General features: G+C 45.5%; 1 protein-coding gene across 1 annotated transcript in view; it reads left to right on the forward strand.

Annotated features, from left to right (window-relative positions):
- Positions 1-8,693, forward strand: part of LOC119374617 (protein brunelleschi) — a 222,065-nt gene extending 213,372 nt beyond the window's left edge. The window contains exon 24 of the mRNA XM_049420300.1: positions 8,515-8,693. Within this exon, the coding sequence (XP_049276257.1) occupies positions 8,515-8,682 (168 nt within the window). The 3' untranslated portion in view covers positions 8,683-8,693. The remainder of the gene's footprint in view (positions 1-8,514) is intronic.
- The last annotated feature ends 5,170 nt before the right edge of the window (positions 8,694-13,863 follow it).

The following is a 13,863-nucleotide window of genomic DNA, read 5'->3' on the forward strand; positions in this document are numbered from 1 at the left end:
GTGTTTCGATATTGTACAATGACTAATGATTTCATGCTGCTGTTGGGGCAAAAGCCTTTCTCAAGCCTTAAAGGGACACTAAAGGCAAATATTAAGTTGACGTTGATTGTTGAAATAGCGGTCCAGAAGCCTCGTAGTGCTACTTTTATGCCAAGGAAGTGCTTATTTTGAAATAAAATCACGTTTTAGTGGTCCGCATCACATTAGCGCACTTCAAATCACCGCCTGAAAGCAGTATTTCGCACGTCACTGGTGCCGTGCCCAACGTTGCCCGCCTTTACTGCGCGGCGGCATGCACCATTCGGGCATCCGGCAACATCACATTCTTGCGGTATTTTGTCGAACTTTCTGTCAGAGCGACTTTCACGAGTGTGCAAAATACACGTGGCAGTACGCGATACCGAAACTACCACTGAGACGCGACCGCGTGAGCAAAGCAGGGCGCCGGGCAAAGCGCACTTCGGCGAAGACGGAACTTTTGAACCACGCGCGCCATTCCCCATGGCAACGCCAAAGAGGTTCTTTTTTCCATGAATCAAACAGAAACGAACAAGCAGCATTTTATTACGTCTCTTGATGCACGGAAGGTTCTTTTTTTATTGCAGCTAGTTTGATTACAGTCAACTGCCGATTTTTCGGACGCCCGATTTTCCAGATATGCTCGAAAATTCGGACGCTTTCGCGGCACCGTCACCAGCCCCATAGACATCAATGGTCAAGAACATCGGAAATTTCGGATGCTAAAACTCTTCGGCGTTCGATTTTTCGGACTTTTTTCCGCCCCCACCTCTGCCGCATCTATCATCTCGTAGGTTCGAACCAGCGCTTTCGCGAGTCGACCTGTTTGCGACAGTAGCAGAGTCCGAAAGTCAGCTTTGTCGCGATGCCGGAGTGTTATGGGGTGAAGCGGACCGGAAATTCAAAGGAGCCGCTATCACGGCGCCGTGCGGCGATGTTTTTACACATAAGCAGTGGAAATGCACGGAGGCGCGATGGCGGCAGGTGGCAAACGCGCGAGTACGGCTCAATCGCTGACAAGCCTTACGATAAGCATCTTCACTCAACTGCTCGATAGTGCATGTGGCCTGGTGCAGTTGCATGCGTAGTGCACGCATTTAATAGGCGAGAACCCAAACGCGCCGCGTCGCCATTCATGCTGCCTGTTTGTGCAACTGCTAAGTGCGCCGCACAGACGTGTGCCTTCACGAACGAAACCAGCTCGTCATCGTACAGCAATCACATCACACTGGTGAAGATACAGGCGGACTTGGTTGCACGTAAGCGGAAGTGCGGGCAGCAACGCATTGAGAACTTTTTTCGGCCACCAGGACCCTGAAGTGTCAATAAAAGTATTTTTTTCTTACACATTCATTTTTTCGGACATTCGATAATTTGGACTTATTTACGTTCCCCGTGGAGTCCGAATTATCGGTCGTCGACTGTACTAGTCACCAGGATCACTTCCAAAATGTTCCACTCGTGGCGCTCATTGTGTGATACATTTAGCTTAATTTCTCGGTAAGTAGGGCACTGCTGTTGATAATACTGCCGTTTTAGACGTTGTCATATATTGAGCTTTCACTCTGACATAAATTGTTATTTGCCTTTAGTGTCCCTTTAATGGCTTTTTGGTTTCACCCCACAGCATCACTGTTGTAACTGTTCTAATGTCTCCTTTGAGGTTGAAATAAACTAAATTGAAAATCGAACTTCATTGCTCGCAGCTCAGTATCTTAGCTTACTGTTTCTTCCATCGATCATCACACCATCATTTCTGAGCAGCGCAAGGACCCCTGGATTGCCTTGATAATAGACTTGCTCTCTGATAAATTGACACCACTTGTGCATTGCGCTGTCAAGCTCAACACTTTGCCATTAGCGAAGACCCGCTTCACCAATGCAATTACAGCTCCAGTGGTCGCCAGTGGTACCTCACAGCCTGCGTTCCAAAATACGCACAGCTTTCCATGGCTATCCACAGTGTGCACATCCTGCAGTTTTCATGACTTCGACAGCAGCACTACTGGTAAGGGATGTACACCTACGTTCAGAATTAATGAATACACCGTGCAAAAATACTAGACCAGAAGGAAAAACTTACAACCGACAAGTGCAATATCAACTTACTGTATTTACTTGAATGTAACGCGAGCTTTTTTCCAGATTTTTGCTATACCTGAAGTCGACTCTCGAGTTACAAGCGAATGCCGAAATTACAGACGTTTAAGTTGTCTCAAAAGTGCAATGATGCACACAATTCTTTTATATTTGTTTTATTTTTTTTTCATGGACGCAATGAAAGGTCACCCCTCGTTTACAATCGTGGTCGTGTTACAGTCGAGCAACTACGGTAAAATGCACTTGTGTGTTGTAAGTGTTTCCACTCCCAGGTGTACGTGCATAGAAATACCCGATAAGGTGGACGGGAGGACGACTGCTGCTGTACTTCAATTGGTAGATCATCGGGTGCGTTATTCGAAGGTTGCAGGTTCGGTTCTTGCCGGCGGCAAGTTCTCTTTTCATACACTGGAATTTCTTTACATTTATACCACGATTACTACAACACAAAAAAAGATCGAAACGAGTTCTGCCCCGAATGAATGCTGTACAAACTGCAAAGCATTGATTTGCCTGTGTTTCCCTTGTGTTTATTGGCTCTTTTCTGTTCCTTTTGTGTGATTATGTGATATCTTATATTCTTTTCTTTTCTGTTCTATGGTTTCCTTTCTACTGTTTTTCTACTGTTTGCGGCTCCAAGTGTGGTGCGTCTAACTCCCGGTGCTGACGTTTTGCTTCCGCTTTTCTCTTCCATAGATCTGTGTCTAACTCCCAACGCTGGAGTTTCCCATCATCGTTATGATTTTTATCATCGTCATTGTCGCTTTGTTTTATTTATTTATTTTAAAGGTGTGCGAATAGCGAAATTTTGCGTGCGAAGCGAATTCGAATAATAAAATGTGAGTGTGTATTGAATCGAATATTTTTCGAATATTTGTCGAATATTTTTTTTAATACTTCGAAGCGAAATTACACAAAATAAGTTGCAGAGGATCCCTAAGCATATTCTTATGAGACAGCAACATGGATGCGTTTCTTTTTTATAGGTTGGTGAAGCGCTGCAGGGTAATGTTCCCCAATTGTCTTATCAAGAATGAGGCAATGCAGAGGCCGAATTGCATTTATTTACATGATCTGGTGCAAGCAATGTGGTCTCGACAACACTTTACATGCGAAAGGAAAAGACACTCTTTCAACTCCTGTGGAGGCCCAACTGACCTGGCAGACAAGGGCGTGCTCCCTTCGAGTCCGGAGTTCCTAATCTGCCCCATAGACGTCAACGTATAAGAACATCTGAAATTAATTGGGACGCTGAAACTCTTTGGCGTCCGATTTTTCGGTCTTTCTGCCCGAATTTCGGGTCTGAAACAGCATTAATTAAAGCCCCCACCTCTGTTGCGTCTCTCGATAACCTCGTAGGTTCGAACCAGCGCTTTCGTGAGACAATCTGTTTGCGGCCGTGAAAGAGTCCGAAAGGCAGCTTTGTCGCAGTGCCAGAGTGTGATGGGATGAAGCATATCGAAAATCTGAAGGGGCCACTGTCATGGCGATGTCTTTACGGATAAGCACCAGAAATGCACGGAGGCGTGATGGTGGCAGGCAGCAAATGCGCCCAACCCTTATGATAAGCATCTTTGGCTAACTGCTCAGTAGTGCATGCGGCCTAGCCCAGTAGCATGTGTATAACCTGAACGCGCCACGCCGCCACTCATGCCGGCTCTTTGTGCAAGACCGCCAAGCGTGCCTCACAGACGCGTTGCCTTCACGAACGAAAGCAGCTCGCCATTGCCACGCCTGTGTGCGATCGGGAACGTAGTGGCCATGTCATAACTAGGCCTCTCCGAACGAATGCTAGCTATCACGGCAAGCGCAAGCGCCCCGGCAGCTCGGTTGGTGATGTGCTGCACACAACTAGGAACGATCGGCTTCACGTGGCAGCAAATGCTGCGTATCGGCGGAGATTCGGCGATGGGTGTGTGCACACGCATCGGGGAAAGCCGGACGAGTCGTCCGCTCTTCCGCCACAGTCTTTGCGTTTCACGTCATTTCGAAACGCTCCATGCGTGAGAGCCGTAATCTATTTCGCGCTTTGCTGGTATCAGCGGTGCCCATGACGAGATGTTCATTTGCAATAGGCGGTTGGCACGTAGTTAAGCGGGGTTCGTGGCAGGCACCGAATGTATTCACGAGAGCCTGGGTGTGTACCAAAATGCCCGATAAGTGTACTGGGAAGCATTAAAACTATTTCGGACGTGGCTGCGGTGATTTGACCGCTTGAGTGGAATAAAAAAAGCGTGAATTCTTTTTTTTTTTTCGGACGATTTCGCGGTCCTAGAGAGTCCGAAAAATCAGACGTTGGCTGTGTTTATCTTCCGGAAGTTTGAATAGTCAAATTCCGGGGCGAATCGAATTGAATAGCAAACACTATTCGAAAAATATTTGAAAGTTGGAATATTCGCACACCCCTAATTTATTTATTATAACTACCTCTCTAGTCGTGTGACCTGTGTGATGCCTACTGCTGCTGCTATGATGGCAATGGCACGGGGTAGCCTAAGACAGCTTCGCTGTAAGCGAGAACCATTGCACATGCACACACGGAAAAGAAGTCAGGGAAATGTGTCTGCATCGTTCCAGAGAATGCTCCATTACAGCACCGTCACTGCGGCACCCCATACTGCAACCGATGTTCCAACCATTGTTTGGTGATTTCCACTTGTGTTCCGATGCTTGGAAGCACCAGAACGCTTGCTGATGCTTCAATGCTTCGCTTTTGACAAACCGAGTGTGGTCCATAGTGGTCTCGGAAAGTGGGTGAATACCCAGCAAGTGAGCGACTATGTGCTCTATTGTCTCCGCTACTGCATGACAAAGGATGCAATGCGAAGTTAACCAGCACGAAGACGAAAGACACATGTACAACAGGACCAGTGCTGAACTACCAACTGAGCTTTATTCAATAAAGGTGCTTTTTATAGTGTCACTAGTCACTACTGTCAAGAAGCCACACGCACAAGAGTAGCCAGTAATAACAACAATCATGACTGCTATCCCTTGACAAAAAACAGGGAGACAACATATAGTTGAATATACAGAAGCACATGGCAATTGTCGAATCACACTGAAATTGGAAATTATCACTGTGTAACAATGGTAGTGCGCACATTTAGCATCTCGTTAAAACACAGCACTGCACTTGTTTTTTCCGGAGGAATAAGCACAGAAAAGCAACATATTAAGGTGACTAAAATGTGGCAGGCTAAAGATGACAAATGTACCCAATTTGAAAACTGAAAAAAAAAAGAAAAATAGAAGTTCGAAGATGCTCTGTCATGCAGAAGTTTGGTCATCATACGAAAAGCTAGCCCTGTCTGTCATACGGAAGTTTGGTCATCTTAGAAAAAGCTAGCCCTGTCTAACACTGTCTGGCCTGTCTAGGCACCATATTCCTGTATCTCAGTCTTGGTACTACTACTATGCAATGTGTTTGTGCCTGTCAACATAGCGTGCCTTCCAGTGCCAAGTACACAGTGCCCCAAAGTGTGCCTCCGCCAACAAACTGTTTCCTCGTGAATTGTCGAACAGTGCATCCTTGGCAATGTTCCACTGCCCTGTGCTTACATCACCATGGATGACTTCTCGGCTACTTTCACCCACTCCTCTGTCTCCTGCTGCCACACCAGCTGACATATACTGACCGCTGGCCTTGCCTCCTTCACATCACTTTGCATGGGCTTCGGACAGACTCTGTGGAGGTGGTACCGATCCCATTGGGTGCATATGCAACATGCCCACCTTGTTGAGCTGCTGGCAAAGATAGTAGGTCCGTTCGATTCGCCTGCACCAATCGCAACTGGTTCACGGCGGTGCACAAGAAGTTCAGAAACTGTGCAGTGGGAGTTCAGTGATGCAGGCACAGTGCCACACGAATAACGGTCATGACTTGAATAACGTGATTTCCCTGCCATGTGCCTCATGAAATGCTCTCGACCAGTCACATGCGACACATACCCATGTATCCCGGCCCATGGTGCATGGGTATGCGCCACAGGTGATTCTTGGTCTATATCAACCCAGACTTTGAAAATCTAAACCTCACAGTGTGAAGGAGCTCGTGTCACAGAAAATGCGGGGTCGGTGGTGGTGTCTATTGGTGAAATATCCTGACAGAAGCAAATAATAAAGTTATGGCTCGAGCTGGAATCAAACCCAGCCTTTCTGCATGGCAGTCAAGTATTCTACCATAGAGCCACGCCAGTGCTTCAAACTGTTGTGGAAAAAAAGAAGACCATTTACAAGCTTGATGTCAAGACAACACCAACTGGGGTGGCAGTGTTGGCTATCTGCTTTTATATCAATGTAACAAATGTACAACCGCTACGTATAATATGCAGTGTGCACTTGTGGTGATGAAGCTGATATGTCTGTTCTAACGTAAGTACCAATGTTCCATAGGACCATGAGCTACCCTTCACACGCCACTGCTTTGAGCGTGCTTCAAAGCACACGATATGCAGACAAGTACTCAATTTACGCAAAGACATCGAACCATTTTGTAACGTTTGGCTCAAAACGAAAAATCCGGCATAGGCTGCTCTTTGCATGAAGTTGATTCCGACAATGTGTGGGGTCTGCTGGATTTTTTCACATTGTCTGCGTGCTGCAGTGTGCTTCGTCGCAGAACCCGTTTCACCGGAGCACCTAAATCAAAAGCTAGGCAGCTTTCAACTGTTTCCAGATGAGCAACGACCATTCCGCTAAACCTAGAGAAAACCTGCATTTTTCTTTCCTGTTTTTTTTTAACACAAGAGAGGCAGAGATCACGTAAAGCTGTAAATGGGGGCCTGACCCCAGAAAAGGTAATTTTTGGGGGTAAATAAGTTGCACACATGTGACACAGAGTTGTTCGGGAAAGACTGGAAATGCCAAATCTCTAAAAAGAAATATCTATTTCTTTTTTTCAAAATTTTGCCATACCCTGTTCTTAAAGCGGCCCTGCAACACTTTTCCGAGTAGTCATTGAATAGATTCATAAAGGAGTTCATTGCCTCACGAATCAATGACCTTAAAAATTTTTAGAATCTGTCAAGAACAAGTGAACTTGTGCTTTATTTATGGACAGCATATTTATTGTTTAGGGCATCAAACTTTCATTAATTTGAAAATATCCGTAAACAGGGGGTGGGTGCTCAAGCCGACGTTTCGACAAGTGGACTTGTCTTCTTCGAGGCTGGAACTCATTAATCTGGTCATATTTGGCCGCAGCCTGGTTGATTCGGACAATTTTTGGAGTGTGCCGAGCGCAAAGTGCCGCAAATGTGCAATGCAAAAGAGCGCTAAAGGCGTTAGCGGACACCACAACCGAGGCGACGCTGTCCACAGTGCTATCTTCAATAGTTAGTGACCACAACTTTGTCACCACACGGATCCGGTATTAGCAGCGTCGTTTGAACTTGATGTGAAGCGTTTATGCAATAAGCTTTTTGACCATGCTCAAAAAATGTCGGGGGTGGGGGAGGTACTGACACCATTTTTCAAAAGCGAGTTCATTCTGCGATACAAATCTCCTGTATACAGAGACAGCTCTGAGCAAGTGTGAAGCTCAGCAAATGTTGATAAGATATTTTATTTTGATATTAAAGTCAGTTTTACCATGATGCACCAACCGACATCGACACTAGCTTGACGGCAGGCTACAGTACTAATTCTGGTGACTACATGCAGCAGTCTGGCTAGTTGTGATGACTTCAGCTACCAAAACATCCAAAATGGGAGCTTACACATCACCAAAACAATCAAAATGGTCACTTGTACGTCACCAACGAAGCCACAGTGCAAAGCGGCTGTGGAAACACCACAATATCTTGCGCGAGCACGTGACGAGAAGCTCATACTGTGTTGTGACGTCAGGGTACAGTAAGAACCAAAAATAGCTTTTAAAACGTACTATAATTACTTTTTCAGGGTGCATTCACGCTTAGCAGTACGTTCTCTAGGCTGTTGAGGGCTAGGCCTTTCATTTGATGCAAGAAAACAACTGAAAATTTTCGTGTCAGTACCTCTTTAACTGGAGTTCATTTTCCTATTGTCTGTTCTCTGCATGCATAACTAGCACATAGTGTGTAACAATGAATGCTACTAAGAACGCCCTATTCTAACACATCACCAGCTTGAAAAAGTCTAGTGTCACCATTGTTCATATGCACTTGAGGCTGCCACTGAGTGCACTGTACACATATGGTTGCTTTGGCTGTCTGAAATCAAGCATTGAAGCTTGAATATCAGATTAGTCCAACTGGGAAATCATACATTCAAATTATGGCGGGACGTTCGCTTATTTACGTTAAAGAAGAAGGTGTTTAATTTAGTGCTCAAACCACTTTATCAATGATGTCATCATGGTACCACTCTTAATATTGTTCTATTGAAGAAGAATTTGTCAAAACATGCACACAGGTGGAGTCTGGCGCAAGCGAGGTGCACGAGTTCACGCTTGCCTTCCTGCTGACTGGCGTCTACAAGCTGGAGCTCAGCTGCCGTGCCCAGGAGCTGGTCAGGAACAACGAGCGTGTGTGGAAGTGCTGTCCACCAATAGAAATCACTGTGGCGGCACCACAGCAATAAAGTGGAGAAATATCGCATGAAACGACCTTTGCCTGTGCCATTAGTTTGTTGCTTTTTACCGTCGAGTCTAGCCTTCGATAGCGAATGGTGGGACACTGAATGACCTTTACTGCTGGAGCAACACCACCTAGACAAGAGAAGGCCTGCGCACTCCCTCCGTGACGTCACAGACCTTGCCCGATGGAGAGGGACACGCAGTTTGCGCGTTCATGCAGTGGCAGCAGTGGACGCACTCGGTCAGTCAACGCTGCACACACGACAGGGGCGCGATGGGCTCATAGCGTTATAGTGTTCCAGCGTCCCTATCCGCCGGGCAAGGTCATCAAGGAGGGAGCGTGCAGGCCTTCTCTTGTCTAGGCGTTGTTGGCTGGAGTCGATGCTGTCTGAAGAGGCTGAGGGGAAGATGGAGGCTTGAAGTGAGGAGGAGTCCTTGAACAGGGAATGTCGCTGCAGCTAACGTTTTGACAAATGAAGTCTGCTTGGTCGCGTTTGTTCAGTGCCTGCCTTAATCAGGACAGTTCAGCTCGGCAAAACATTCGCTCCAGTGACATTCCCTGTTCTACAATCTGCCTGAAGAAGGTACTTGGATATCAGAAATGTCGCACGGTCCCTTATGCAGTCGAAGGCGAAAGCTGTCTTCTTCTCAGTCTATCCCCTTCAGCGGCGGGGTGTACAGTCGTACACACAAACTACGGAGGCACGTCATGCACTGCGTGTTTCTTCAAATGGCTTCAGATACAGTGTGCACATTTCTACAGGCTTCCGGAGTGGACGACTAGAGCTCACTTAAAGGGACTGTCTACCGCTCAGAAAATGTTTTGGAGATTTGGCGAAAATTAGAAGATTGCTTGGTCACATCGGCAGCAACGAGCATGCTTTTGTTCAATAATAAAGAAATTGTATTTTTAATTTGGCTCTGAAAGTCGTGAAAGTATAACCGCTAGCGTCGCCCAACGGCAATGTGTTCAAGCTATTTGTAGGAGCAAATAACTCGCAGGCAGGCTTATTTTGCTCGAAAATAAATATGTATAGCATAAAATTGCATTTTATGCACTTTTCGCAGCTATCCTTGACGTCAGAGAGCAATTTTAGCTTTCTTTTTTTTTTCTTCGCGCGTTGAAAGAGGCACCTGGTGGCTCTGCCGGCGCTGCGTTCGCCTGCCTGCCTACACACTATGGCAGAGAAACGGGAGCCACATGAGCACATGTCCGGCACCACTCGGAAGGAAAAAGCGTCTTGGGAAAATAGAAGCGCGACTGACTTCACGGAATTTTCTAACCATGACCATCGGTTCTTTTTCGTAAAAGTGCACCAGTACTGTAAAACTGGTACACCAGCATACTGGCACTGTAATATTCGTAGTGTACCAGTATTACACCAGTAATATTGGTAGTGTACCAGTATTTTGTAAAAGTGTGTACCAGTGTACCAGTAAAAGTGTGTACCAGTATTAACGCTAAAATCACTTTGCGAGTTGCGACACAGTCAACCCCATGGGTTCTACGTTGAAAAAGATTTTGCCTGCAGGTTCCGCTTCACCAAGGCATCCTTGTTGGCTGTCATGTCGCACATGCAACACGGAACACCCAAACACAACTGAAAAACGGCACGGACCTTCCATTCTGTGAAGCATGTCTCATTTTCGTTTCAGTCGCATGTTTAGCATGAGTGGAACCACAGCAGTTTGTTTTACAACGCCGGCATACCAACGTTGCTGGAACACACCAAGTTTTCCGTTTGATTGCGGTGACTTTTTAGGCTACCTAAACAAAGCTTGAAAGAATGCGGTAATAATACTTTATTTGGCAGTTTACGAGTTCTAAATCACCATTACAGTAATCATTTTATTATTAAAACCTAATTCAGCCTACAAAAACTGCATATGGTTCTAGTTTTCAAGTTTCACTGGCACAACCATTGCCATTGTGTGCAGTATGCAGTGTTGCGGGCATCCCTACACTAATGGAAGATGACAGAACGTAGATAAAAAAATTCCAATTTAAAAATTCCTGCTCGTTTTCCAGAGAAACAGCTTCAGGGTTGGATACTTCAGACGGTATGCTTTCTATTGCAAGACAAAAGAACAATAAAGCATGGTAGACAGTCCCTTTAGCTTCAGTGTGCTGCAGAGGATCAGTTTGCTGGAGACACTACCATGTTCGACGATCGTTGAACGTGCCGCGTTTCGGGATCGTCAAGAGTATTTTTTTTTTCTTTGCTCGAAATGAATGCAACAAAAAGCCAAACTGTGCATGCATTTTAGGCCTAATATTTTATTCTTTTAATGCAAGAATTGAACCTTACTGATTGCAGAATAAGAAGATACTTAATTACACGCTTATTCCCATTATTTACTGAAAGTCTCACAAAAACAATGTATTGCCTCATTTTCTTTCTTGGGATGTAATATCGAGTGCCTTAGCATTATGTTGCATGAATTTGACACATTTTTAGACCGTCCATCATAATTCATGCCTGAAGAGGCTATTGTATTGATCCATCCTCCCTCCTGAAAGCTTTCTTCACCTAATGTGGTTTTGCTCGCACTGCCTCCAGGATCGGTGGCGTCGCTGCTATCTGCATCTCGCATGGTTTTGCAGAACTGCCTCCGAGATTGGCCCATGTTTGACCAAGCATCTACGTGACGTCACAATGATGTCATAGATCTTGTCAACCTGTGGCATCATATGATGTCATCACGTGATGATTTTTTTGCATCACTTCATGTTAACACCGATGGTAACTTTTCATGTTTTATGCGGCATCTAAGGCTCTTGCCTTGGTAATCATGCTGACATAACAGACAGCTGTTCTGGCCTGCATCCTTGCAGGTCAGCAAGCATGGAGAATGAAAATGAAAAATCGTACTTTAATCCATGATATACATATCGGCTACGCTAACAATTTATGTCATTACTTCCAGGAAAAGCAGTTTTAGTCCACAAACCGCAAATACGTTTTGGTCTCATAAATTGTAGATATTGACAAGCGTGCTAGTTTTCCTTCATGGCAACTGGCTTTCACTGTCTAAACTTTTTCACACACAGTATCGCCCAGCGCAGGTCATGCCTGAATGTACAGGAACCTTGTTCTGCTCAGCTTGCATGCATAACACTTATAGTAGAGCGCATTCAGAAACTTACTAGAGGTCACCAGTAATAATGCTGGAATGTACAATGATGCATGTATAAAAGCTTGCCAACGCATTTTGCCGAAGATCAGATAAGCGCATGCGGGCTGCTGTTTAAAACCGCTTGTTAGCAATGGAGTAATAACTAATGACTCGGGCAACTTGGCAAATTGCTATCGCTCTCCTGGTGCATCATTTGAATCGATAAGGGTCATTTCTGATCAACCTCAAACACAACCGATTTTGCACGTGTGATCACACGTCTCGCAAGGCGACTTATATCCACACGCAGGCAAACAGCCAAGCCCTTGTGCACAGGTGATGAGACTGATCCATTGAAACCAAGCAGGTGGGAACGTGAAGGATGACCACCACTTGTGCTTCTAACGATGATGCAGGAGCTGTCTCCGAGGTTACTCACCCATGGTTGTCACACCCATCCGCTCTTGGCAGTCGTAGGCCCCTCCACTAATTTGTACACCTTCAATTCATCACTTGTTATAAAACTTGCACTGTGCACAAGGTAGTCTGTTATGTCAATCGACTCCACCCATGGCACGCGGCTCACATCATTGCTGTTGTATTGGTCGACACCTCCAGAAGGGGTCCTGCCTTATTATCATACTGAATTTTTTCTGGACCCCGGAGATTACATGCGTAGGCACTGAACCTCATCATTCACTTGTTTAGACAAACCACACACAACCATTTGCCGCTGCTTGCAGTTGCAAAAGAACCAATGTGGCAGCTAACCGCAAACATGGCGGTGGCAGCTCAAGCCACGATGGATGATGTAGAGTGCTGATCTCCAGAGGCGACACATCACCGTTTTACAGCATTATGCTTCAAAAATCATGACTATGCCACGCCTGCAGTGATCCAATGTAGCAGGTGGGTGAAATTATCTCGAAACAACTTTCATGAAGTCTTATAGATGATTTTCCGCAGCTGGTTTGTGCAATCAAAATCTGATGGCACCGTGGCTTTGGGCAGCGCGCTGCTCAATATGTCTTCATCTGCTCAGCGTCCCCATAGCGTCTGCACACGTGCATTAGGTAAGAGCGAGCAGATGGCAGTGCCCCAAAAAATACAGCGTGGCAGCACCCGTCAATGCGGGTTTTTTCCGCCTCGAATTTACCTCGTCATCATCGTGTGCTGTGTAGCCTGAAGTTCAAAACCTATGCTTGTATTTGCTTTATATTTCTCAAATCCTTGGAGAGGCTTAGCAGGCATGGCTGAACAAACAGCTGATCTCAAATATAAATATAGACCATACCTGATGCTCTGCATGAGATGACACAGCAATAGCCAATTTCAACATTTATTTATTGCTGCCAGGGCAGCGGGCAAGTAGCAAGTGCGAGTTCGGATCGAACGGGCGATTCAGTCTGCTCGGGTGCTGCCATGTTGACATGTAACCACAGTTGCTGGCGGTTACTGATAGAACAAATAAAGGCATATGATATAAATGCGAAGTAGAATAAGCACATCACACAAATTTCTCAAACTTTTCAACTTTTAGGCAATTACATACACAACTACGTTTTTCTGCGCAAGTATGTGCTTACACCCTGCTGCAACGAGCTTGTGTGGTACAACCATGGTTGCATCGCTGGCCGGAGGCGAGTCATGATCACATGAGCAAATGTGGCCACACCTGTGCGCCGCTGCGGAAAATCGTCTATACCTCTGTCACAGAGCACATGTAATGTCATTCACAGCGAATGTGATTACATGTTAGTGCCATTTTTGTTGCTGCTACATGAGCATAACAAATGACATTCACAGCTAATGGCGTTCGCCCACTGAATGCATTTTCCAAACATACACGCGCAACAGGTGTAATCTCGATGACAGGGGCTAAACAAAGAAATGGCAAAATGGATTAGTTAAAACAAATGTGATCAAAGTTACAGAACTTATTTCTGTGTTACCATTTTCAAAATTTTTCATGTACTGCGTGACAGCTGAAGCAATTTATCTATATTCTTCTTCCCAGGCTCCGAGTTGACGTCAGTGCTTCTTGCCTGTCACATTGCAAATGCTTGTCT

Source organism: Rhipicephalus sanguineus, chromosome 11 (assembly GCF_013339695.2).
Source record: "Rhipicephalus sanguineus isolate Rsan-2018 chromosome 11, BIME_Rsan_1.4, whole genome shotgun sequence".
NCBI lineage: Eukaryota > Metazoa > Arthropoda > Arachnida > Ixodida > Ixodidae > Rhipicephalus > Rhipicephalus sanguineus.